Source organism: Toxorhynchites rutilus, chromosome 3, assembly GCF_029784135.1.
Source record: "Toxorhynchites rutilus septentrionalis strain SRP chromosome 3, ASM2978413v1, whole genome shotgun sequence".
In the NCBI taxonomy this organism is placed as follows: Eukaryota; Metazoa; Arthropoda; class Insecta; order Diptera; family Culicidae; genus Toxorhynchites; species Toxorhynchites rutilus.
In genome coordinates, this window is record NC_073746.1 from 2,254,325 (window position 1) to 2,282,287 (window position 27,963).

Here is a 27,963-nt window from a genome sequence, read left to right on the forward strand (position 1 = left end):
ATTCACTTGTACGCGGACATGGACATTTTGGACTGCCCGTTGATATCGGTAAACGCTCGCGTTTGGCGGTTTTGGTCGTTCGTGCTGAAGCATGATTACATGCGCTACATTAGCATCATCCCGGTCAGCGTGATGAATGTGTTCATGTTCGCGGATCTGTACCAGGCCTGGGGCAACATGGATGTGCTGATTATAAACGCGTATTTCGCGGTGTTGTACTTTAACGCGGTGGTGAGCAGTTTTTGTGGTGCTTTCGAATCGTTGCCCATATCTATTTCGACTCTTTGCAGCTGCGAACGCTGATTTTGGTTCATAATCATGAGACGTACGAAGGATTCTTGAGTCGAATCGCTTCAGTGTATTTGGAAATTTCAGTAAGTGATTCAATCTGGTAAAAACTCTAACCTCTACTCATAATCTTCTACGTTTCAATATCCACTCATAAAGCTGATAGATGATGACGTCGTTCAGAAGCTGGTCCGGGATTACACAAAGCGAGCGAGGCTGCTTTCAATCTCCAATCTTGCCTTGGGAGCCATCATAAGTACGTGTTTTGTGGTGTATCCTTTGTTCACCGGTCAGCGAGGACTACCGTACGGCATGTTTATCCCGGGGATAAACAACTACGAGTCGCCACAGTACGAGATCTTTTACGTCATGCAAGCCGTGCTCACATTTCCTGGATGTTGTATGTACATCCCCTTCACCAGTTTTTTCGCAACATCTACCTTATTTGGGCTGGTGCAGATTAAAACTCTGCAGCGTCAGTTGCGGACCTTCAAGGAAGAATCGATGACAGATGGCAACGCGGAAAAATTGAAAGCGAAGATGGTCAAATTCGTACAGCACCATAGAAGAATAATTACCTATGTTTCTGAAATGAACGATTTGGTGACCTACATTTGTCTGCTCGAGTTCCTCTCCTTCGGAATGATGCTCTGCGCGCTACTGTTTCTGCTAAATATTGTGGGTTTAAACTATCCCCTTAGGATTTAATGAATATTTTCATCAGATCCACATTTCAGATTGATAATCAAGCTCAAATCATCATCGTGGCGGCTTACATTTTCATGATAATCTCCCAGATTTTCGCCTTCTACTGGCATGCAAACGAGGTTCGCGAGGAGAGCATGGGAATCGCCGAGGCCGCTTATTGTGGCCCTTGGGTTGAGCTCGAAGATTCAATTAAGAAAATGCTGCTGCTGATAACGCTGCGGGCACAGCAGCCGCTGGAGGCAAGTGGCACTCATCCAGTCCTCGGTGGAATTTATTATCCGTTATCCTAGTTACCATTCCATCCCTCGTTTTCGTTTCAGATCACCGTGGGGAATGTGTATGCGATGACTTTGGAGATGTTCCAATCGCTGCTGAATGCATCTTACTCGTATTTCACCCTGCTTCGACGCGTTTATAATTAAAAAAGCAAAAAAAGTTGAAGTCTGCACAGTTTCCTCGCACTTTGGTTGTGTTGTTGTTGATTTGGCGAAGCACAATTCATCTCGGGGCCTAAACTGGGTCAACCGTACCTCCCTGTTAACTTTCAATATTGCACTCTATAGAGACATACTCTGTAACAGTAATCGTTGCACTCAACTGCTCTTATGCTTGAAACTTTAAATAAAAATGTTTCAATTGATTCATTCCATTTGAAGAGTCTGTTGAAAGAATGTAATTGAAGAATGAAACATAGAATAATGATTATTTCGCTTTGAATAAGAATGCATTTGGTGATCTGTGAGGAAATTTATAAGGTAACATAAAATTTAACTGAATAGTGGTTCCATAATTATTGATTTTGAAGGAAAATATTTGCAAGTTCTCAACTAACATAACAATCAAAACGTCAGCTTCTTAATTTATTAGTTTAGCTGATTCCAGCGCAATTTGATGAGTTGTTCTTTTTTCCTACAAACGCGAATACGTTTGCAAAAAATCGGTCCAAAAAGAAATGCGCTCGCTTTCTTTTTCATTTTTAACAATTTAATTTTGAAACAATACCGACTACTTCGAGTTTGATACATCCGTTTCTTGTTTTATGGTGTAGAATTATAATCTGGAAGAGTTTTGTAGTTCATTTGACTTACATTTTATTTCAATGACTCCGGATTTATTTGCACAGATAGGATTTCAGAATAATTGGGCATATATCCCGTCGTATTTCGACAGCGCTTACTGAAATTTTCTTTCTATCATGGTACAAGAAAGCTATCCAATTCTTCTCAACTTTAAAGTCAATAACTATAAGAGGTGAAATTATTGCTATTTCAAACTATCATTGAAGTGGACAGAAATTTGGAACGTGTTCTAAATGGTTGGTTTTAATCGAACTCGATGAATTTAATCCAAAGTGGATCCCTCTGGATGGAAGCCAACTTCAAAGTATAAAATAAAAGAAGGTTGACTCTGCTCAAACATGTCGTATTCCGAAGATGAACATTATTAAACTGGATGCTGAAACGGATACAAAGAATTATCTCCCTTGAGGTTTATAAATTTTCTTGCTTAATTTTGCGATTTATCTCGGGAGAGCAAATGTGTAGTGAGAGTAACTACTGTTGTAAAATTTCACTTTTGAAATATTTCTCTCGCAGTTTAATGGTACTAGATGTGATTTAAATTGGGAATAGGGTTTACAATATGCGGATAACTTATTTTCTAATGAACTGCCGCAACACAAACTATGGACTTGGCAAAAGTTTAACTCTTTTTCAAATTATTCATCATGTGCCTGTTCCATTCTATATTATTATTCATCATATTCCATTTAATTGACGGAAAGAATTTTGGTTTGGAAACTTGGTGCTCTGAATGAGTTAGAAATCAGGACATATTCTCCTAAACGTTGTTGTGAAATAATCGTAGTATATCAAAGAGAACTTGGCAACAAATTAGATTCCAGTGAACCGAATCCTGCATCAAAAGAACACTACGATCAAGAGATAGGCTAAACAGATTTGTCATTCAGAGAAATAAAAATCTGATTGTTGGCTTGGAACAGCCGTTGAAAATAATTCTCTGAGATTGAAGTTCACTCACCTTCACCGGTGATTGTGTTGTGTGAATTCTTTCTTCAAACTTTACTACCATTCCAGCGTTGATAAATCTCATTTTCTGAACTCGAGTTGGAATAATAGGTTACGGACTTTTTTTTATCCCAAGTGCTGTTACGAAGTTTATCTTTTTGCGGTCGTTTGTCTATTCTCAGCCACCATAGCAAGAAGTATACTAATTTTTTACTTTTTGCAACAATACTCTTTTTCAAGAAGTATTTTAATGCCTAGAGATACTGTTCAAGAATCCAAACGATGCTCCTATGAATAATACATAACGGTAATCAGTATAAACAAAAGTTGTCACCCATGCTTGAGGTGCGGCAAAGAGCATTGTATGTTCAAAAAAAAAAACAACTGAACTGCCGTTTAGGGACTGTTTCGAAAAATATCATACGAATTATAGCAACTATTTTGATATCAAAACAAAACATTAGAACACATGTTTAGTAAATACTTACCTGACGTTTACATAAAAATGAATAAATCTTGTTCATCTTTCATAATCTCCCAAATTATACATATTCTGCATACAAGTGCATAGTTTGACATCACTGCTTTTTCAATTAAAAATAATTCCGACCGCAAAGGCGCTACTTGCTACATACGGTCCAATTGAGAGTCAGGTTTGGTAAGCATTTAATCTCTTATTTGGAACCTGTGAAATGGTTGCCTAGATCATGTTATTTAGACAAATTTTTGAGGGGATGAACATAACCGACAGAGAAAAAGAATTCGAACAGCAACATGAGGCTGAGCGTTGTCATGACGCACTAGTATCGACTCGTGTCTGTTCGCTTGATCCGGATGTTTTTCGGCAATAGCTCGCTTGAGCGGATCAATTGTTACCTGTAGAAGTCTCCTATGATCGTTTGACCGGGTTTTAGTAGCTCATAGCTGATCACCCTCTTGATCCCACCAAATACAGAGCATTACTTTGGCATCGTGGTCATTCGGTTAATGTTCCTTGTTACACGAGCTTTGTATACGATCTTTTGCTTTTGGGATTGTCTTAGTGAATCTATTTTTCGACCTTGTTAACGTTTTTCCACTGCCTAAACAATACTCTAGTGCAGCGGCACTCAACCTTTTTTTTCCGAAGGGGCCACAAACAAGTGTTAGTCATGGTATCACGGGCCGCAAAAAAAAATTAAGAAGAGTGATGTCCAAGAAACGACAGCATTGTTAACATAGAACTAAGAAATCATTAGAACAAATATTAAAGAAATCCAATCAGAAAACTCTTCGATATCAATTTTTAATCGCAATAATAATGGCCGATAAATGAGTGCTTTCACTGAGTGATTAGCGCGAACGTTTCGTGAAGCAATTTTAGTAGATTCTCAAATTAATTCTAAGCATTAATATGCACTGTACTGTCTGTCTCTCAGCAAAATTACATCTCCAACGTAGAACAAAACATCTCAAAAGCCGCAGAACGGCAGAAAATCTCTTTTAACCCGGAAAAAATAACTGATATCACGAAAATAGAATCCTAAATATAGGACATTGCTCCGTCCGATTATTATCTTTTTCGATCGATGCATCATGGCCTGGTTGACCGGAACTTCTCCAATTTTGATGAGCTAAGGTTGCAATATTTTCTCTAGCCACATTTTCCGTAGAACGAATACTGCATCTGTATTTCGTGCAACCGATTTACACTCGTAACGGGAACACGAAAAAAAATGTGTATTCTTCCCGTGTTTCTTATTTTGAATAATTCGTGGATATGGGAACCGTATTGTAACGTAGCGAAATAATTTTTTCCGAATTTCCGATTTGATTGGAATGCAAACCATCAAAATCAGTTCAGAACTAAAATAAGCACTAACGTTAAAACTATTGAAAAATAGATGATTTTTATTTTCATATCCATATTTTTATTTTTATTCACTAACGTCAACAGGATTAGCCCTAATGATCGGATTAAATATATTTAATAGATATTTCATCTACTAATACTACTTAACTAGACAACTGACTAATTTGTAAATGTCCAATGTGTAATGTGTCAAACTCCATTCTTCTCATCTCATGTGTTCTAGATGATTTCTAAAGTTTTCGTGATTGTTACACATACAGAAATGGTTACGGGCCAGGCGGGCCAACCAAAAGAGTCCGGTGGGCCGCAGGTTTAGTATAGTTGCTCTAATGTAACAAAAATTTATTTTTACAAAAAATCACAACTTTTAAACTGGCTTATCTATTTTGAAAAAAATATTACACTTGGGAAAAAATAAGATTCTTGTCGCATAGATCTAATCAAGTCGAGTCGTGGAGAAATATTGAACGAAGACTGAAAACATGTTAAATTGGAAATATAATAACTCAAAAACGAAAAAAAAAACACATTTCTGATTTTTGGATATGTTTTTTTGGAAATCTTCAGCTCCCAAGAAAAAATATTTCAAAAAATATAGCGCCCTGTAGTCCAAAGCCATGTAAACAACTAAAAATGAATGCAATCGATCATTATGTAAACCAAATCCAATAAAAAGACTAGCTAAAAGGTTTGATATGATCGATCATCTGAATCGGCCCAGTAGTTCAAAATTTATGATTTTTTTTAAATTCGTTTATTTTTACAGGCTTAGTTATATAAGTTTAAAGGAGCCGAATTCTTAAATATATTTTTAAAACTATATGTATATATATAAACAATTTTGTGTTTATATATAAATATGTATATATATATAAACAATGTGGGAAACCGATTACTCGCGGGGGACTCGAGTTTAGAAAGGTGACATATTTTTTCAGGAAAAGGATGGGATATAAGGAAATTATTACAATGTTGATAATCACACACACACACACACACACACACACACACACCGGGCGGCTGTGACGGGTTGCGCGTCAAGTTGGAGGGCAATTCCTAATCGGTTCACGTCTCGACGGGTAAATGGATGCCTGCGAAGAGGACATCAGCGCAGTGGAATTAATAACGAATAGAAAGGAAAAAATATTGAGAAAAAGGGAAGGACAACGCTAGTTAGCGTTGAAAACTCGACAAGTGCATGAGCACAGCCGCCCCCTGAAGTAGTCGCCTAGATGTGGTCCCAGGGGGAATAAGGCAACGAGTAGAGGGCTTGGTTTTTGTGGGTGCGATCCCCACTCGACGTCTGGGTTAACCCTTCCCAGGTAAGGCTGGTAGAGCGTTCCTCACCTCTTTAAAAAAAAAAAAAAACACACACACACACACACTCAATTCTTAAATCTAAAAAGTTATGATTTTAAAAAAAGTCATTTTTTGAAAAAAAATAAAGTGGAAAAAATGATTTTCGGACCATCCTAAAAAGAAGATGAGCACCCTTATAAAAATTTAAAAATGCGCGTCTATATATAAACTATGTCGGTTTGGCATGGAATGGCTGTATATGTAGATAACAAGGGAAGTACAAATATGATCGAAGATTTGAAAGACATGGTTATTATAACAAATTGTGTGACCCCAACTACACAGAGTTTGATTTAGGTTGGCCACCTGCATCTGCAATCTGTACATGTACATTGAGTATACTGCAGCATACTCAATCAAAACTCCGTTCTGAAAAGAAGCCTTTTTCAATCCGCGAATCGTCATCCTTTCGGAAGCTTGTAGGTACGCACAGCCTTTTTCAATACATTGTTATGTGGGTCAGCATGACGAGAGACGGATAAAAACCATGCGAAGCCTTGCAAATAGTAAAAATCTGAAGTGTGTAATACAACCGCAAGGTAGATGTAGGACTACCGCTGGCTCTGTGATCATTTGTTTGAAAGTTTTACTTATTAGTGTATGAGTGGACGATTGTTATCAACATGAAATTCAAATACAGCAAAAAGGAACTTTTGGATACGATTGCATCACGGGAACCAAATGCGCAAATCTTCCTTTGCCCGAGCGCTTTTTCAAGTGAGTAAAAGAAATCACAGCCTGATTGTTACTAGATTGTTATGATTTCAATAGCCTGTTTCCAAAGATTTTTTTAATCTATTGAAACGATTTTTTGGGCCAATAAGTGACAGTCATATAACTCTTTGGCATTTTATCTTTCGAATGAAGTGATTATTATACCACTCCGTTCAGCCGGTAAAGAGGTATTAACGTTCAAAACCTTGCATTCCAGCGTCACTCTATCGTTTTCGAATCTTTCAAGTTACACTCCGGTACAGAAATGAAAGACGCAGTCCTACGTCAAAATTGTGTGCACATAGAAGTTGGACAGTGACCGCATTTTCTAGGAATGGTTACATAGGGTTGGTACAAATTGAGTCGACGGCGACTAGTTTCGATAGTATACGAAATATGTTCCAAGAACATAACAAGCAAAAGGTTATTAAACCTCAAAAAATCATTTTTGAATCTAAATGAATAAAAATACCAAAAAATTCCCAATTACATTATCGTAACGCCTGTTATAATACTTAAATGCTGTTGACATTTTAGTTTCGCTAGGATAGTGTATTTAGACGAAGGTATCACAGAAAATGGCGACCTAGGGTTGTATTCTCCAGATAGAAAGTAGAACACACAGAGCATTGAAAATATACAACCTTTTCTCCTGTAGTTTATCTTGTTGTGCCGTGGACTTATTAGTATGTATTGCAGGTGGTCAACTGTTCTTCGGTGTGGAACGAGGGAAGAATACTTGTCATGATGGTCACCAGAATGGACGATTTCAAGGGCTGTTGCAGGCTGTGTGTACATGGTTTGTAGATTTGTGAGCTGTAGACATCAACATCAAAATAAACCAAAATGAAGGATATCTGCACGGAGCTCATTACGTATTCTTCCCAATCAGTTCGTTACGAGAGCATTGATTTAATCTCCAGCTCACGCCAAATGTCCCAAAATAGGAAAAATCAGTATCCGTCGGTGCAGGCTGTACATCTACGGCTAACCAATTCCCCAAATCTCAAACGGAAATCACTCCACATCACTTCTCTTCGCATCAAACACCAATCAATCATCGGACCGGTGGAACTCTCGGAAGTCCCAAATGAACGAACGAGGCGTCAGCTCTGGCGTCAACTGTTATTAATCTTCATTTTCATCTACGTTTCCATTCTGTTTCCCCGGAAATTCTCCCTAACGGATGTCTTGCAATCAAAACGCCATTGGACGGGATGTGACAAACCGAGGAAAAGAACTCCTGGACAGGGCATATTTATATTCTAGCTGTTGTGTGTTGGCTAGCGATAACTTTACCCATGTTTCGAGAATTGAAATCAGATTATCGGAGATCTCTCCTCGCATCGTAACCTTGAACAAAAGATTATGTTTTCATGCACGTAGCTTAGAAATTGTCGATGTTATCGGTAGCTCCAGGGATTCAAGGTAAGATAACTTGTTTCTAGAGTGGATCTAGATTAGAAGATGCATTTGGAATATTGATTACGTGTTTCGTTACATGTACAGAACCTGAGTGACATAATCAATCCTGTGTCGACAAATTTGTTTTCCATTTTCCAGAAGTCTCTTGAAGTAGCTAACGAACAAGCATCGAATATTGATTGGATTCAATGCAGATGTCAACGTCAACCACAATAATCTACAACTGAGCCGATGCAGTTTAATTGCTGGTGGTTTGCAATTGTGTTAATGCAAATATCAACCCGCAAGTGGCTTCCGCGCTGTCATAGGAATGATTGATGAAACAAGCAACATAACAACTTCAGCATGACATAGCAGGAGTTTCGAGCCGTTGGAGGAGTCCATTAAACTGAACTGTTGGATTTGTTTGTTTCCACTTCGGGAGATAGTGTATTTCGACTGAAAGTTGGAGAAGCATTCTGCTCCAGTGCTGTTGTGTTGAAACTTGTTTGGAGCTGTTAATTCTTATTGAAAATTGGAGTGGAATAGGATAAAGTTTGTTTTCTCCTTGAGCGAATCGTGCTTGGAATTTGAATGGAGCATCGCCACGAGAGCTAGTGTGAAGTAAGTTTTGTTTTAGTTCAGTCGATGTGACGCACTGCCAACATTGTATTGTATCGCAGTAGGAATAAATATACGTTGAGATTGAACAGTAGCTGCTTATCGCTAACTCCAGTTCTTATTTTGGTAGATTCTATCACGAACATAATTAAATTATTTTAGAGCAAACCTACTGCAAAGGGTTTAGGATAGCAAATTGAAGGCGAAAGTTCCGAAGAACAGTAGTTTTTTTGCGTCACGCGTTCCCAATAATAGGCAAGAAGTTTGGAACCACATAAAAAAAATGGTCAATGAATATCGCTACTCGTAGTTTACTAACGTCGACATGTCAGCAGAAATTCCATTGAGTCTCGCGCAAAAAATTGTAAAGGGTGTGTCACATCAAATTGCATCACGGAAAAAACGCTGTAGAAATTTAATTTTTAGGAATTATATCTTCAGCTTTCGCTTATAATCAGATAAAAGTGTATAGATCACGTTGGCCATGCTTCACTGTCAATTTTTCGTAAATTTGGAAGAATGTCGTCGAATGAAAAAGAGCGTCGTTAATTAATCCTGCGCACTCATTTCGAGAATCCGGAGTTGTCACATCGGGACATCGGTAAGATGCTGGGAATCGTCCAATCCACGGTCAGCAGAGTACTAAAACGATATTCCGAGAACCTAACCATCGACCGGAAGGTGAAGAACGGCAAAAATGGATGCTCCGTCAGTGAAAAAGATCACAAGCGCGTAGTTAAGCAGTTTAGACGTGATCCGAGAAGTTCGGTCCGGGATGTCGCCAATAAGCTGAATTTGTCAAGTTCATTCGTCCAGCGGACCAAGCAGCGGAAGGGCCTGCGTACATACAAGGTTCAGAAGGCTCTTAACCGCGACGAAAGGCAAAACATGGTGGGGAATACGCGAGCCCGGAAGCTGTACACCAAAATGCTGACGAAGCCGCATTGCCTGGTAATGGACGACGAAACCTACGTCAAAGCGGACCTTCGTCAGCTGCCGGGCCTGTTGTTCTTCTCCGCAGAGGACAAACTCAGCGTTCCGGAGGAGATTCGCAAGCAGAAACTATCCAAGTTTGCCAAAAAGTACATGGTGTGGCAAGCGATCTGCTCTTGCGGAGAGCGAAGCGCCCCCTTCGTGATGACCGGCACGGTAAACGGGCAGGTTTACCTTAAGGAGTGCCTACAGAAGCGCTTACTACCACTATTGAAGCAGCACGAGGGCCCGACCATCTTCTGGCCGGATCTCGCTTCGTGCCACTATTCAAAGGACGTGTTGGAGTGGTACGAAGTCAACGGGGTCACCTTCGTGCCAAAGGAAATGAACCCGCCCAACGCGCCGGAGCTTCGCCCAATAGAGAAATAGTTTTTTTTTATCTCATTTATTTATTTGTTAGGCTCATTAGCATTTTAGCTGTAACAGAGCCGGGTTTCAATCGTGTACATGTACATATGTTTATGTTTCTATAAATTGTAAATTACACAGAAGTTAGTAGTAGCCATTTAGGCGTTAAGTTTTCTGTTCCATTACATTATGGTAAATTACACAGTAGTAGCCATTTAGGCGTAAGGGTATTCTTTCTGTTCATCCATTGTTCAGCAGACCGGACAGCGGAGACAGTTGATATTGATCATTGTTGAGTTATTTATAGAACAGCAGCCCGATGTGTCTTGCAGAGCAGAGCAGTTGTATGGATGAATCGATCTTATTTCGACCGTGGATCGATTTCCATCGCTAATGATGGTTGCGTGGACGTAGTTATTCTATAACAACACAAAGATGGTCAATTGAGGGCCCTGAGTTTGAACTAGAGAAATATTGGGCGATTATGAAGCAGGCCCTCCGGAAGAACCCAAAAGTTGTCAAATCGGAGGCGGACTTCAAGAGAAAATGGATTTCTGTTAAAAAAAAACTACAACCTGACGTTGTACAGAACCTTATGGACGGTGTAAAGAGGAAGGTGCGAGCATACGGGCTTGGGCTCGAAGTATGAATAAAAAGAAAATGCCAAAAGTTGTTTAATAGTTTTTATTTTACTGTCTAAAATTTTCAAAAGGATCGGTCTACTGGGCGAATTTCTACAGCGTTTTTTCCGTGATGCAATTTGATGTGACACACCCTTTATTCAGGGATACATTTATATCTGAATGTATGTATGTATGTGACAACATGACTTTCGAGTGTGTGTCTTAACATCACTAGCATTTGGCGGAAAATAAATAAAAGAGCAAATAATAGGAAAGATTAAACGTTTAGTCGTTTCGTTTCTCGTTTCTTGAACAATTCACTGCTGATGGCTAGAAAACGCTAAATGCACAATTTGTCCCAAAGGTTTGTATTTCTTCTCTGAAGAGCGCGGACGAATTGCTTCTGGTTGGTGGAGCAAAAAAGGCAATGAAAAGTTTCTCTTCCTTCCTGTATTTTCTTTCTTCACTTTATTTTTTTTCAATTCAGTATGAGGCTTCTTCTGAAGATTGTTTTTAACTCGAGATGAGAAGTTTTACTATCTGATGTTTCATTCGTGTTCTATTGCAATGACTGAGCAAGCTCATGTGGGTGGGCTTATGGTAAAGGGGCACACGAGAGTGTTCCTTTTTTCGATATCATATTACGTTCGAAAGGATTTTGTTCAAAGAGTGCATCGAAGAGCAGCTTGGAAGTTGATATGATTATGGTGCAGTGACATTATTGAATATGTTGTTTGTTTGTCGCACATTGTTACACATTAATGCAAAATGGTGGGCAAACTACTACTCATGGAAAACACATTGCCGTGCTGCGTGCGCTTGAGTTAACAAGTTTAAAATCTGTGTTGGGATCTTCCACATCCGGTTCATTTGAGAAAATATCTAGCTCTGAGAATTAAATTAACAAAGTTATTAAACCCCATGTTGAGAACCTCTTCATAAATTCGAGTATTCCTTCCACGGAATCACCGAGAATAGGATCTACTGAGTTGGAGCACCCTGGAATATTAATGCCATTCGACGTGACAAATCCCCGTGTTTTCTAGTCTCTCCTTGTATTACGATCTCATTTAATTTAGTTTTCGACAGAATTTACACCGACTACTGAAAGTGTTCATCTAAGTTTATTCTAAAATTTTGCAATAAACCTTCTGGGTCGATTATTGATTGCATGTTTCAATACTATTGGCCATTCATTTGTTTGTAAAGACAGAAACTGTGGATTAATACTTTCTCCTGCCAGTGTTGTTTCTGTTCCCGACGACGTTGACTGAATAACAACTTTTAGCTCACCGGCAGTGAAGCAGGAATTGACAGATGAATGATGAGAAGTTGCTTCGGAGATGTAAAAATGACAGAAAGGTGCTTGCTTGACATCGCCTCATTTTAGTTTATTCAACGTGATCATTTTAACAAGAAAGTAGAGATGCGTCTACATATCTGGAAATTTGTGACTTATTAAAAAAATGTTCTCCCTTTTTTAAAGTGTTTTAGGGAAAGATTCGAAACCTCGAACAGCAAGCAAATGAACACATACAGATCGGACTCGATTATATATGATTCGTTTATATACAATTTTGGAATCGATTATATACAGTATGAGAAGATTTTTTTTAATATTTGAAATACAGGGCGGACTCGACTTTATACTGTTTTCAATTTCTTTTCACTGTATATAATTAAATCCTGTACATAATTGAGTCGATCTCACATAAAAAATTACATACCCTGTGATCAGAAATTACAGTTTTTTTTTATTTATACGTACCATGCATGCGGGACATGCGGAGGACATGTGTCATCCATCCATCATATTTTTAAGGAGATAAAATAAATTTGCCTGAAATTTAACTCTATTTTTATTTATTTAATAATTCCCGGTACTTTCTGATCATAGGGATCCGCAGATTTTCAAAATGTGATAGAGAATTATATTTGAAAAAAAAATCCTTCTACGCATATGTTCGAACTTTGTTATTGAACTTCTTTTTTGTTTCAAGCTCTATTGGCTAAAACTGGCTCTACATCAAGAAGTACAATATGTAGGAGGATTCTGTTGCTACTATTCGAAAGATAGTAATTTCAGTACAGGATATAGTTGTGAAATATCTGAATTAATTGATTTAAATAACATTTTGGGAGTGAAAAACACAGAAGGTAGTGGTTATTACTAAATTTACCACAAAAATGCATGACAAATATGATTGTTTCTTGGGAGGCGATCTGGCGTAGTGGTAACATCCATGTCTCTCACGCTAAAGGTCACGAGTTCAATTCTCACTCCCGACATTCTTCCAAAAATGGAAGTAAAAAGTGACGAACCAACCAAATGAGTTGAAAATCACTATAATACAGATGAAAAAAAAAATGATTGTTTCTATCAATCAAATTAAAGCTCACTAACTGTTCTGCAATTTGTTCTTTGACACCCAATTTCTATCTTTCCTAATGCAATTTCATTTCATAAAGTTCCTGACGATTCTTCGATTAAAATCGTCAAAAATTCTTACTGGAAGCTGAAAAGGGCGTATCGATTTTAGTAAGAGAAATCTTTGATAATTTAAATTTAAAAAACTATGAGTCGTATCGAAATAGTGTCTTATAGAAAGTTATAGAGTTTTGATGTTAGAACGTGAAAAAAAAAAAAAAAAAAAAAATATATATATATATATATATATATATATATATATATATATATAGAGGTTTTTCTCGGTGACCTCCTCAGGTTTCTCATGGATCCTTCGTCTTTAAATATAAAAATATTTGAAGAATAAGAGCTTTAATATCATACTAAGATTCCCTGCTTAAATCGCCGAAAATTGCACAACGATAATGATTTGCTAGTCCCATGCGTCATTCTGTGTGTTCTTTGTGCAATTTGCTTGGTTCAGGTCAATCACGAGAGCAACTACGAATTGTACAGTCTACCCAAGATCAAGCCCAAGCTCAAGCAATGTGGGGTTATATGGTCATGTTTCGGTGGAGTGAATTGGTCATACATGTATGAGACTTTTCTTTGACCTAATCGGTTCCAGATGCCGCGGGATTACAAAAAAAAAAAGAATGGACAGACAACGTTAGAAGAAGGAAGAGCGTGAACACACACCTTTAAGGACGGATTTTATTTGTACAAAGCATCGGAACAGTTTGTAAATACACGAACAACAGTTAATAGATTCATGCAGAATTCGAAATGATATCAGTGCAATTTTGATGGTTTGGCTTCTGACCAGGTGTCTTGGTGGTATCGGTCCCAGAACACGGTTAATGATTGTGATATTATGCTGAATTACTTAACATGAACATAAGTATGTTTTTTTCGATCCAAATCACCTCACATCAAATTTTAATGTCAAAAAATCATCTCTTTTATTTCATTACATATTTGATAGTTTGAAGCTTGATATAATGATTAAGCATGATTGATTGAGAGAAAACAAGTGTACCTCAGTGCACAATGTGACTTTTTTCATTTAGACCGTATTGGTTCGGGAATATTAGGCGATTCGCTTTGGGGCCACAAATTGCCCCCACTTACCCTACCGACACCTCGATCTGCTATCTCCGTTATCCGATATCCTTATCTCAAATGAACAAACGATAAACAACTGTTGCCGAAAGGCAAAAAGAAAGAAAGAATGAAACGCAAAATGTCAATTGATGTCAGAGTGCGAAAAGATTTTGAAAGTTTCAGTGGCTTGGTTCGAGTATTGAAAAAAGAAATACAACAATTTTTTTTGAATTAATATTATTGTAAACCTCAATTTTACATATTTTCGTTTTTAACTTATAGTATATGATTAAATTTCTTCCTAAGTTATATGTGTGTTGCGTGTTCGTAGAGATAAGTATATAAGAAATGTTCGTAAACCTAGTGTTCAAGAATGCTCTTTTATTTGTGCATTTGATACCTTTCATGAAGGAACTAATAACAAAAACACACCTATGTGGAAAGTCCTACGTCGAATCCCATCGATTGAGGAATCGTTGATTCTTTGGAGGATTGCTTGAAGTCTGAGTTGAGAGCTCACAATGATCCGGGAAAAGTAGCAAAGTTCACGAAGAAAATGAACGAGTCGGAGCTATGACCTGTGCAAAGTAGCGGTCATGGTACCGTGAAGCGTAAAGCGAGCACTGATGATGACTTTTGAAACAATCAGTAGTGGACTTTGTGAAGAAACGAAGAGTAGAGCGCCTCAGCACTAGAGAGCAGTCCGAAGAAGAAGAGACTTGATAAACCTCTCGATTGGTTGATTCCGTAGAATCAAGTTGTTTTGAAAGCTATGTATCCGAAGTGACGACTAACGGGAATCCCAACGAAAAGACCAGACAAGAGTTCCACCTTCGGAACCGAGTCAAGTGGAAAACGCGACTCGGGTTGTAAATACTTGTATAAATTAGTAGTAGATTAGTTTATTAGTTTTTTCCTAGTTCCCTAACCCTTATTTTCTAGTATTAGTCTTATATCTAGTTAGGTTAGTTAGTTAATTTATTTAAAAATATAGTCACTCACGGTTTTTTCTTTGTTTGTGTTCCATATTTTTTTCGCTTGTTTTTGTTCTCTCGTTATTTTTCCGTTCCAGTTTATTTTTGTTTTTGTTCGAAGAAATTCTCTCGGTTTAGTTTATTATGTTTTCGTCACTTTAGTTCCTAAAATAATATGTAAAAATTAATAAATATTTAGATTTAATAAGTTACTTGTTATTATTATCGTTGTGGTTCCGGTTCGTCACTGTCCTCCAGCTCGCATCCTTTGTCCCATCCTGTAGAATAGTCCCGAATCAGTGTCCTGTCCCAGATGCTCCCGTTTATGTGATGTATTTTTCAGTTGTTGTCCATAGCTGCTGCCATCCTTTCCCGTTTTCTATTTGTTTTTCTTGGATTAATTTCTCGAATATCCTTGTTAAGTCCTCTGTTTCCTCCAGTTGTTGTCGAGAATTGTCCTGTCCTAGCCCTTTCCAGTGTTTTGGTCCCCATCCTAGTCGTCCTCGTCCTTCGTTCGGTCGTTTCCCCAGCAACATTCCAGTCCAATCGATGATGCTGCTCCCCTTGTCGAACCTAATCTGAAAAAAAGAGAAGAGAAAAAAGCTTAACATCGTAAAATTGGAACGACTCCCCACTCTACATTGTTGTGCCGAATCGGTCCCAGAAAATGCTGTCGACAACGATGCCGACTTCGAGCCATATTGCAATAATTCTGTCGACCCAACCTTCGCATTCGACCACCAATTACGAGCCAAAACTGTGCCAATCTGGCACAACGTCGACCGATGGAAGTACTACTCGACCCTTATTATGGCTTAATCTGTTCTCTTGCAATAAGAAACAAAAAAAAAGAAGACCACCGTTGTTTATAAAAAATTATTTTGTTCTTGTTATAATAGTTATTATAGTGAAATCTATAAATTATAAGATTACAAAGATGAAAATATAAAAAATACAATAATCTGAAGGCTCTAGTGTTTGTGCGTTTTAGTCGCTATTGCCCGGCGTTTCTCTAGCTCATCGATCATAAGCAAAACATGCTCAGCATCCATATGCAAAAATCAAGACATAACGACCTCTTAGAATAGTAGTTAATCTTCACTGTTACGATATCCTATACCATTCGTAGCGTTTGTATCGTCATAAACGAAATTCCAACAGGTGCTTTCATTCATCAGAAATTTCCTCGTTCGATTGTGTTCGTCACATTCGTGCTCCATATCGACAGCAGGAGCATTTAGCATAAATCATTGATACGGGATACGTTGGATACGTTGAATCATGGATATGAATTCAGTTTGCTGTTAAACAGACTTGCAATAAACCACCTGAAATACAAAGTATGTCAAGAAGAAAAGCATAAATGCAATATATAATCATTCATTTACCTATTCTACATTTTCATATATTTCTATATAGGGATTATAGGAAACATAGAGATTGCGTTGATTTCTTGAAGTAAAGTGGCACATCCTCATAATCATAAATAATATATGGATTTGTGCTTGTCAATTATTCAAGTGCCACTTGTTCTTCTAAACGTACAGTATTGTATTGAGCACCGATGATCTCCCAAATACCTTACGCAGCATCCAGCATTCTGTTTTTTCGCTTCCTAGAGCTTCGCCATTCCCGATTGTTCGTCAAGTGCAAATTGTCAAATTTAATGCTTAAATTTTCTTCAATGTTTACACTCCTGAGACGAACCAGCCCAGGAGGCTGAAAGTCTCAAAAATAAAGATTAAAAAAAAATGTTTTGACTCGCTATATTTTCTAGGATGTTCGCCGTTTGTTGAATTTTGGATAAAACTACACATAAGCTTCTTTCAATCATCCAAATCAGTTGCATGTTTTCGCTGTTCCTGCTACTCTCAATAATAATGGAACATTATTTTGCCATTGTGCCATCGTGGAATTCAATTCTGAAATTATGTTGAGATAGAGGTAAGATGATATATAATATAAACAAACATTACATAAAGCATTTTTGTTACCTGTCCATAATTCGATTTGGGAATTCCTTATGCTGTTTTTTTATTTGCTTGCTTCCGAGGCAGAGAAACTTTAGCAATATTTTCCGCATCGATAAGTATTCTAACTGCAAAATAAGTACACAAAAACCAGTTGATATTTGAGACTGTTTCTTCAATATTATAATGTTCGCATCCGTGTTTTGACAGTTCAGCGAGAAAGAGAAAATCAATCGCTGCAGTGATGCCGTTTCACTCAATACAGGTAATTGAGCCTGCGGGAAGGAAATCGGGATTAGATTCCAGTAGTTTCCGTCGCTCGGTCCACATTGTACCTATAACCGCTCGAAAATATAGGAAACTGGGTCACCATTTCTACTTTCCTTTTTCATTGTCGTCCATATCGCTCACAAGGTTTTTCTTCATAAACACGGAATCGTCCGTGTGAAACACATAAATTAAAAAATTACTTCACTGACCAAACCATCGCTCCGGTTTGTTTACTTCTCAAACACTGTTTTGTTGGCAATAGCTTGAGTGAATTGTGTGAGTGTATTGGGAGGATGAGTGTACGTCGCTTGTAAGCGAGGGGTGCATGAATGTATGATTGGTTGAATATTTAGTTTTGTTTTGTGATATTTTTTAGGAAAAAGGTCATCTCATCGTTGGAGCATGCCAACGATTGAGGTTGACGAACTTTAAGATTTTTCTTCGGAGGAAGCACGCAATCTTTGGAGTTTTCCAAAGTAGTTTCCATATCCGAAGAAATTTCGGGCAAATTTAAGATGGATATTGTTTTCATTCCTTTTTACTCGGATAGAGTTCTGAGGGCGGAATGAACAATATCCATCGAGTTATTTTTTTCGACGTAGGTCGATAGTACGTTTTTTACATCTCCAGAAATACTTCTATAGTCCAGCACATCGTCTTTTTTCTTTTTTTTTTTTTTTTTTTATATTTGCACAAGGTAAGTATCAACAGATTACATTCAAACCAACAGATACAACTTACTTAAACTATCTTATACATAACACTAACATTATTACATTATTACAAACAAGTTATACATTCAATAGTCATGGTGATAAAATATTGTAAAACATAAACTTAAGACTAGCACGAGAATGATTAAAGTCAAATATATGATAACATTTGTTGAATATTTTACACATGCTGGTCAGAGGTTCATTTGCACCATAGTTTGTACGAGATGCCGGAATATTCAGAAACGGGTGGGAACGTAAATTTATTCGTCTTATGTGTATATTTAACTGTTGGAGAAGTGCAACGCAGTCTATATCTGACCGTAATAGATCAGCAATAAACATTGCCTTAGACAGGTCTCGACGCACATTTAGAAGTTGCAGGCTCAACAAATTACATCGACTTTCGTAACTTGGCAGGTTAACGGGATCCCTCCAGGGTAGTTTTCGAAGAGCAAAGCGTACAAATCTTCTCTGTATGGACTCAATACGATTGACTGCATTATTGTAGAACGGCGCCCAAATTACTGAACAGTATTCTAAAGTTGAGCGGACTATTGAACAGTACAAGGTTTTCAAACATGCAATGTCTCTGAAATCCTTTGCATAGCGAAAGATAAATCCAAGCAGAAAAGATGCTTTGCTGGCGACATATGACACATGCTGTTTAAAGGTGAGATGAGAGTCAAGCATTACTCCCAAATCCTTCACAATAGACTCTCGGTTTAGTGACTGCCCACGAAGAGAGTATGTGAAGCAGATGGGTGATTTCTTCCTACAGAAACTGATGACAGAGCATTTCGAAGCATTCAGTATCATCATATTGTTTTGACACCACTCAGCAAATATGTCCAACTGTTGTTGAAGGAAAACTGCGTCAGTACGATCGTTTATGACAAAGTACAGCTTGAAATCATCCGCATAAGACAGCTTCTGGCATTTGATTGAGAAGTGAATGTCATTCAAATACAGCAGAAATACGAATGGACCGAGATGGCTGCCTTGTGGTACACCAGATGACACAGGAAAAGATTGAGAAACATGATCACCTATTTTGACGGACATTTGACGACCCGTGAGATAAGATCGAAGCCAGTTGAGGAGTGCACCATGGAAGCCAAGCCGCTCTAGTTTGGCAACAGCAATCTTATGGTTGATTTTGTCAAACGCAGCCGAGAAGTCAGTATAGACAGCATCAACCTGTTTCCCGTTATCAAGCTCGCGGATTATAAATGATGTGTATTGCACTAGATTTGTTGATGTTGATCTTTTCTTCATGAATCCATGTTGTTCAGCAGCTATATAACTGGAACAACTGTGTTTAACGTAGTCTAGGACGATTAACTCGAAAAGTTTGGACACAGCACACAATGCGGCAATGCCTCGATAGTTCGTAACAGAATGCTTGTCGCCTTTCTTAAAAACAGGAAAAATGAAAGAATCCTTCCAACCGTTAGGAAAAATTCCAGATTTTAATGAGAGGTTGAATATGGCTGCAAGTGGTGTACTCAGGACGTCTATACAGTATTTAATCACCAAGGCGGGGATTCCATCAGGACCAATGCAGGTGGAGTTTTTCAAACGAAGACCAGCTTTACGGACGTCATCTATCGATAAATGTGGAAGGGGTTCAATGGCTAAGTGCATGGGAACTTCTCTTGCAGCATTTGAAACGAGTTCATCAGAAACCACTTCGCTAACGAAAACACTGCGAAAATGTGCCATGAACAAATCGGCGATTCCATCAACGGTAGACATTTCCCGATCTCCATTGGACATCGTGGAAGGAAGGCCGGATTCCTTACGTTGATCTTTCACGTGATTCCAGAAACTTTTGGGATTAGATCTAAGCTTATGTTGAAGACGATACTGATGATTGCGATAGAGATGTTTGTTGAGCGCCTTATACTGTTTGTTGATTCGTATGTATTTCTTTCTCGATTCTTCTGTTCGCAGTTTGCAAAACTTCTTCAGAGCAGCCCGCTTAGAGGTTTTTAGGCGCTTCAAACGATGACTGGACCATGGAGGGTGAATTAGTGAGAGCGAAATTTTCTTTGGTACGAACTGGTCGATTGCGTAACCAACTATACTTGTAAATATATTCGATGCAACATTCACGTCACAACCTCGCATTTCTTCATCCCATTTAATGTTGTCGAGAAAAGCGATCATTCTAACGAAGTCAGCTTTCCAAAAGTCGTATGAGATGCTTCCTGTGGCGTTTCGGTAAGGAAAAGCCTGGCACAATTTTAGCGATACTTGTAGAGGTGGGTGGTGGATGCAATGTTTCACTAGTGGCTCAGGTGCCTCAAAAATTGAGCAGTTGGAAATTAGCTCCTGACTGAGAAAACATAGATCGAGCAGTCTATGATTCGCATTGGATACACTATTCAGTTGACGGAGACCTGCAGTACTATAACTATCCAGAAGGGCAGCCGCTAAGGGTCCAATGTTTGAGCAACTGGATTGAGTATAGAGGTATCCGGCATCGTTTACACACCATTTGAGTGAAGATAGATTGAAATCACCAATAACAAGAATGTCGTCGTTTGTACTCATCTTCGATACAATCCAGAAGAGAGAATTTATGTGTTGATTTATCAATTCAGAATCTCTTACTCGGTCGGGAGGCAGATATACTACACAGATGAATACATATTTTGATTGTAGAGTGAAGGACATCCACAGTTGTTCAACACCAGTGCAATTCGGTGGATGGAGCTGTCGAGATTGAAAAGTTGACCGAATGGCAAGTAAAACTCCACCACCATTACTTTTGGGGCTCGTGTCTCGTGACCGATCAGTGCGATATACTGTGAACTCCGTGCTGAATATTTGCCTAGAGAGTGTGCTGCTTTTTAACCATGTCTCCGTGAATGCATAGATGTCGTAACAGGCGTCTGAACAAGCCAATCTGTATTGAGCCACTGACGTGTTGATGCCTCCAACATTCTGGTAATAGATGAGTACGTTATCTTCCAGTAGTGTGTTATAGTTACACGGGACACGGTCGCTGTAACGCGAAGATCCATTATGTGGAGAACAAGATGAAAACAATGGATACTTTCCTGATATTACAGGCTGGACGACTCTTCCACCAGACCCAAGCACAGGCCTGGGACGACTGTTGAACGCAGGCAGGAAATGCTCGACTGTGCTGGGGGGCTCAGAGTCTCCCATAATACTGAACGGTTTGCGTCCCAGGTGATGAAGACTATCAGAGTTGGAGAAGCTGCGATGTGAAGGATTTTCAACGTATGAAATGTTCGTATTTAGAGTGTACTTGCCAGAGGGGGTAGCACGGAAGACCCCGTCTCCAGAACTGAACACAGAGCCAGGACGACTAGGACACTGCTGGTTAGACTCAGGATGCAGCACGACTGTGTCAGACGGAGAGGAGTCTTCCATAGTGCTCATTTCTGTGCGTCCTGTGATGCGATGATCTAAGTTGCAGTTAGGTGACGGATGGATGATCCGTTTTTTTGGTTAGGCTCAAACATACGTACGGTTACCCCATCAGGCCAGTACCATGAGTCACCAACAATTTCAGATACGGCTTTTGATATGACAACTTTGAAGGATACGAAAGAGAGATCTTCTAGACTCTTCCCTCGCGGTACTAGCTTGGTGATTTTTAATAAAGATGAGTCAATGTTAACAATATCATGAATATGCTTCTTCAAGTCGTTTTCGTTCTGTTCCGGTGCGAAGGGGGTAACATAGAAAGACACCATATCGCTGTCAGCTTGATCCTTTTTTGCCACTTTCAGGAATGCGGTGTTGGGCCTTGTAGTGCATCCCGTCTTAACACGCGATGCAGCATCAGAGTCGATGCGAGACCGATTACCTGCATCTTGGGTGGTAATATTATCGACAATAGTCGAACGATTCAGAGTTTGTGTTGGAGTGGATTGGCACGAAAGGTTATTACGTGGTGGAATGCTGCTCGTGGGACGGGATATATTGGTGGTTTGAAATGGTAATATCCGCACCCGCTTGTTGGGACCAACTACAAACTTTTCTGTTGGTCGTGCAATTGTGCCGTTGATTTCATCAATAACCTCGAAGAACGATGTATCGCAACAGGACCTTGTATTATTTGTGCGATCATCTAAAGTCTCATCTAGAGTAAGGCGATTCAGGTCATGCAAAAACGTTGATTGATGTGTTGGTTTATTTTGTTGATTTTGTTGCTGTTTTCCATAAATTATTGAGTTAATTTTTCGAAGATTTTCTCCGTAGACTCCTAGACGAGTATCCATTGAATCAGTCCGAATCATTAGCTCACGTAGAGCTTTCATGATGGTTTTTTCTCGGTCGTAGACGGCTGGCTCAAAATTCAAGCGACAAGCATTGCAGAACCAGAACAGCCCAACACTGGCAGTCCAAGATGAATATTGGACCTTAGTAAGTCCTACGCAAGTATGATGAAATGCCGTACCGCATGTTCCGCTGCAGGTTATTGCCCTACCTGAGTTCAGCGGTCTCGTGCAAACATTGCAGGTGTCCATTTTGTTGTGGTAATGAAGACAATTTGTAGCAATTCGGTTCAATTCACCACTATACGACGGTAGTTGATAACGCCCAGATGTAGGCAGTATGTTCAACGAGTTTGCGATTGATTCTGTTGAGTGATGCTGATGTACATAAACAATGCGAACGCAAATGAATAGCGCAGACAGAAACAATTACAGAGGACTTTTAAAATCCACAAAATGTTCCATACAAGTCACTTTAATGTCCACTAACACTGGTAATGGGAACATTAACCACAGGATATACGGCAAAACATATATGAACAATTTACGGTGCGGAAAACACACAGTAGACGGTTATAAATAAAACGTAAACAAAACAAAACACAGCAGTTCTACTTCGACGACTATTAATGAGAAGTGGAGTATGTAAAGACTTTAGTTATAGTTTTGGGTAATTTCGAGTATATTTTTTCTTCATTTTGTGTAAATAGGATTGTCAACTAATAGTAGCTCTTGAAGGTCAGATCGATTGATGTTTTTTTTTCTCGAGTTTTTTTTCTTGTTTCTCAGTTCAGTAGTTTTCTGTTAGTTAGTTCTCTGTAATATGATGGGCGTTTAGAGTTAACCTTTGCAGTGGTTCACATGACATTTCGCTGGAGACCGGAGCTGTAAAGCGTTGATGGTCAGTCAATTCAGTTTTGACGATGACCACATATGACCCCGAAAATGTTATTAAACAATTCTGCAAAGGGAGACTCTATTTTCGCCTTCGAAAATTTGATTGGTTCAGGCCAAAAAAATTAAGCAGGGAATGATGTAGCACGGTACTGATTTCGACATACGGAAGCCCCTCGTTTCTTAAATTTGAAGTCAGATCCCACACAATCTCGTATGTGTGGATCTGAGTTCCTCCCTTCTGTTTGTTGGGTGAATGGCAGAGCGAGAGCCTCTCCGCTTTGAATATTTGAGCGACTAGCCATAATGGGTGCTGAATGGGATCCGGCGGCTGAGTTTAGCGAAGACACTCACTGACCAATACGTATTTAGAAGACTCATGCTTTCCTTTTTTTGTTAACACATTTTCCCCCAAAAAAGCAGAGTCTTTCGGCGGGTTTCTTGTTCTTGAAACTCCAAACCCGGCGAACTCGATTTGGACTGTATTCGGGAGCGTAAAAACCGCGAATGTGGAAAAAACGAGACGGGTACAACCATAAAGAACTTCGGTTAAAACTATGGAATTATTAACATCGTTAATAATTACGTAGTTCCGGTTCTAAAGAATGCCGGGCTGATCTGAGGATCAAATCAGATACTCGCCCATTTCAACTTTGGCCGTGGCGAAAGCGGTGTAGTTTGTGTCTAAATCGCGAGTTTGAAACCGGAAGGTATTGTTGGTGCTAGGTGCACGTTAGTTAGTGTGTTAAGAGTTCTTTTTTTCTATTTGTAGAGTGAATTAGGTTGTTCAAATAATTGTAACAAGAAATACCCTCCAGTGCATCCGTCAAACGATAAATAGGTTAACTCTATATTCAAATGTGGCACGTGGCGTGTGTAAACTAAATGTGGCTCTTGTGTGGAATTTTTCTGTTGTGTAAAATAGGAGGAAGAGCCGTTTTCGACTCCACGTCCATCGTTGGAATCCAGCCCCGAACGCTATTGAAGGTGACCGCGCATCCCATTCGTAAGCGCTACAACACTCGCGGAAAAGGAAAACCAGCCGCGGCTCGAATACCAGAGTTCATCGGCGGATTCATCGCCCACGTCTCCCATGCACGCAAGAGCCGCCGGCTATTCACGTAATGCCTAGGTTGTGAGTACTCTTTTCGTTTCTTTCTAACACATGCGCATGTAGAGAAATAAATTTGAAAAGCCACACACGTATTAACAAAGCCACAATGCCACACACAAAATAGAGCATGCTAAATATAGAGCAATAACCGACGACGATAGAATATCGTCGGTAAAGGAGGGCATGAACGCAGATGAAATGATAGGTTAGTTAGAAAAGCAACAGATTAGAAATCCCATGGGTAGAGGTTCAAAACCAACGTATATATGTGATTTATAAAAAAAAATATAATTGCTGTTGAATTGATGTTTGAATGTTCATAATGATGGTTGTTATGTTTGATATGATTATTGAGTTCTATGTGTAAGAGAGTTAAAAAAACGAATGAATAAATGTTGTTGAGAAAGTTATAGAGGTCTAGAAAAAGAACTCGGACGCATCTTTACTGGCTGGCGTGTAGCCGAAACACCGACAAATCGAAACTTTTTCAGGAAATAAGTCTTGAGTCCAGGGTTGGGGCTCCTTTTCTGTTGCAGTAATATTCCAACCCCCGCTTCACGTTCTCTGAAGCTAGTTTCAAGGTGGGTGGGATTAACGATATTTGAAATTGGTCCTATGATGAGATTCTCGGCCTAGGCGGTGTTCTCGGAACCAGCCGTGGTTCTCAGTTTTGTGGTTGTATCACGGACCGCGGACCAACTGTGTCGCGGGTCCTTCAGAGAGCGCAGAAGAGTCGCGGAAATAACCAGGTTTGTGAGAAAAAGGACAAACCCGCCCTCAGTGGGTGTCTCATTGCCGGGCAAGGATAAAACACGGCGGTCGGTCTCCCTCGCGGGAGTGGCGCTTAAGCCTACCGCTTATCTGCGCAAAATCTCCGGTCGCGACGAACTCGCGCGCTTCCCCGGCGTCGCGGGTTACACTTTAACAGACTAAATCAAAATTTGTTAACCAGTTTCCAGTTAATCAGAAATACTTTTAAGAGTTGCCAACAGATCTTGAGGGTGAAACATCAAGTAAGTCGATAATCGTGTACGACAATGCTCACTTGTCCGTAGCATTATTCCTAGTGGCTATGCAATCAATATTTATGAGTTATACTAACCAATCTAGAAATCCTGTTGTACGAAGATAACTTCATACTTATAACAAATTGAACGAATCTTGGAACTGTTCGTAGGACACTTAAATATCGAATGACAAAAAGATCAAACATGTTCAAGAAACATCCGAATGGAGTTTTCCGAAAGGTTGCAGGACTTTGCAGGGTTTCAGATAGAGAATGGAATGAGTAATTCTCAAAAACTAACAACAGCTCTTGGAGAAATATCAGAATAAATATAATATTATTCATAAAACAAGTAAGTAAATGCATTTTACGTGTATCCGGATTTTTTTGCATTCAACTTTTTTAAGTGCGATTGAGATAAATGCAAAATCAAATGGTGCATATTTCTCTATCTTTCTACAAAATTGATGAAGTGTTCATTTTCATACAAGATTTCTTTTCCTCTAGCCTAATAAAAAATATGCGTATAGAAAGAAATTTGTCCTGTGATTAACCCATGCAATGAAAGACATTAAAGCTACTCATTTTTCGATGATGGGGTACTAATTTGTATATGAAGAATTTTGGGATTCGAGCCATTAGTTTACATATATTTGAATAACAACTCGAATGAATAATTCATTCAAAAGGATCCTCACACTCAAGACGTAATTTGAAAGAGGAAATAAATCCGTTTCAATAGGACAAAGAAGGCGTTTAAGGTATAACGGAAGATTTCAATGGCAATGTTTTCCCTGTCACCTTCGGAAGCTATAATTTTCTAGTGAATCAATAACATACTTACAACCGTAATAACACACCTCGAGGGACACTTTTTCCAGTGTGATACGCCCCGATATAGGACGAAGCAGATTGATGCATTGAACTGAGTTAATGTCTCAATTCAGTCCATCCAGCGCAATGATACCGACAAGTGAGCAACTGCTAAATTGTCCGATAATATCGGTCAACTTGCGCGTTTGGCACTTTTGGTCCTTTATCCTGAAGCATGACTACATGCGCTACATTAGCATCATCCCGGTGAGCGTGATGAATGTGTTCATGTTTGCTGACCTCTATCGGGCGTGGGGCAACATCGATGTGCTGATTATCAACGCCTATTTCGCAGTGCTGTATTTCAACGCGGTGGTAAGTAACTCCTGTGCGGGACATCCGGTTCCCATTTGTTCTAATTGCGCTCTCATTAGCTGCGAACGGTAATTTTGGTGTACAGACGGCAGACTTACGAGAAGTTTCTGGGAAAAATCGCTTCCATTTATCGTGAAATTGAGGTATGAGACCAACATTAGAAACAGTCGATAATGTAACCGCGTTTCCTCCGCCAGGCAATGGAAGATGATGAAATTCAGCATCTGTTGCGGACTCTCACCAAACGAGCCAGAATTATCTCCTACGCAAACCTCGGCTTGGGGGCATTCATCAGCACGTGTTTCGTCGTGTATCCGTTGTTTACGGCGGAAAGGGGGCTTCCGTACGGGATGTGGATTCCTGGAGTGAACAATTTGCAATCGCCCCAGTATGAGGTGCTGTTCGTCATTCAGGCAGTTCTAACATTTCCCGGCTGCTGTATGTACATTCCGTTTACGAGTTTCTTCGCCTCGTGTACTCTGTTTGGGCTGATCATGATCAAAAAGGTGCAGCATCAGTTAAGGAATCTGAGAGGCAACGAATGTCTGAACGGCAAGCTGAATTCAATTATCGAAGAACACACCACGATAATCGCCTATGTGCATGAATTGAATGATTTGGTGACCTACATCTGTATGGAAGAGTTCTTATCGTTCGGATTGATGCTGTGCGCTTTACTGTTTCTGTCGAATATTGTAACGTTTCAGTGGTTTCATGTGGCAAATGTGGAGTTTTAAAATTATGGCTTTTTTTTTAGATCGAACAATTTGCCCAAATCGTGATTGTGGTCTCGTACATTTTTATGATACTATCCCAAATATTCGCTTTCTATTGGCACGGGAATGAGATTCGGGAGGAAAGTATAGCCATCGCACAGGCCGTGTATAGCGGTCACTGGCGCGAGATGGACACAAGTATCCGCAAGAAGCTTTTGTTGGTTATTATGCGTGCCCAACGGCCTCTGGAAGTCAGTAGCGGTCGATTATGGTTGAAATAACAATAAATACTCATCACTATCATTTCAGATAAAAGTGGGAAATGTTTACCCGATGACATTGGAGATGTTCCAGTCGCTACTCAACACGTCCTATTCCGTTTTTACACTCCTCAGGCGAATTTACAAATGA

General features: G+C 39.2%; 1 protein-coding gene and 1 long non-coding RNA gene across 2 annotated transcripts; one reads left to right on the forward strand and one right to left on the reverse strand.

Annotated features, from left to right (window-relative positions):
* The first annotated feature begins 6 nt into the window (after positions 1-6).
* LOC129779308 (uncharacterized) lies at positions 7-27,963 on the forward strand. The gene is given in 11 exon segments (XM_055786714.1): positions 7-231; positions 291-374; positions 448-966; positions 1,026-1,235; positions 1,317-1,431; positions 24,454-24,649; positions 26,596-26,836; positions 26,896-26,979; positions 27,034-27,531; positions 27,594-27,803; positions 27,862-27,963. Coding segments are annotated over 11 exon segments (2,472 nt in total). The 5' UTR covers positions 7-18.
* Positions 16,820-17,758, reverse strand: LOC129779000 (uncharacterized). Its single transcript, XR_008743544.1, has 3 exons — positions 17,728-17,758; positions 17,417-17,667; positions 16,820-17,344 (listed from the first exon to the last, which is right to left on the reverse strand). It is a non-coding gene; the product is annotated as an uncharacterized LOC129779000 (long non-coding RNA).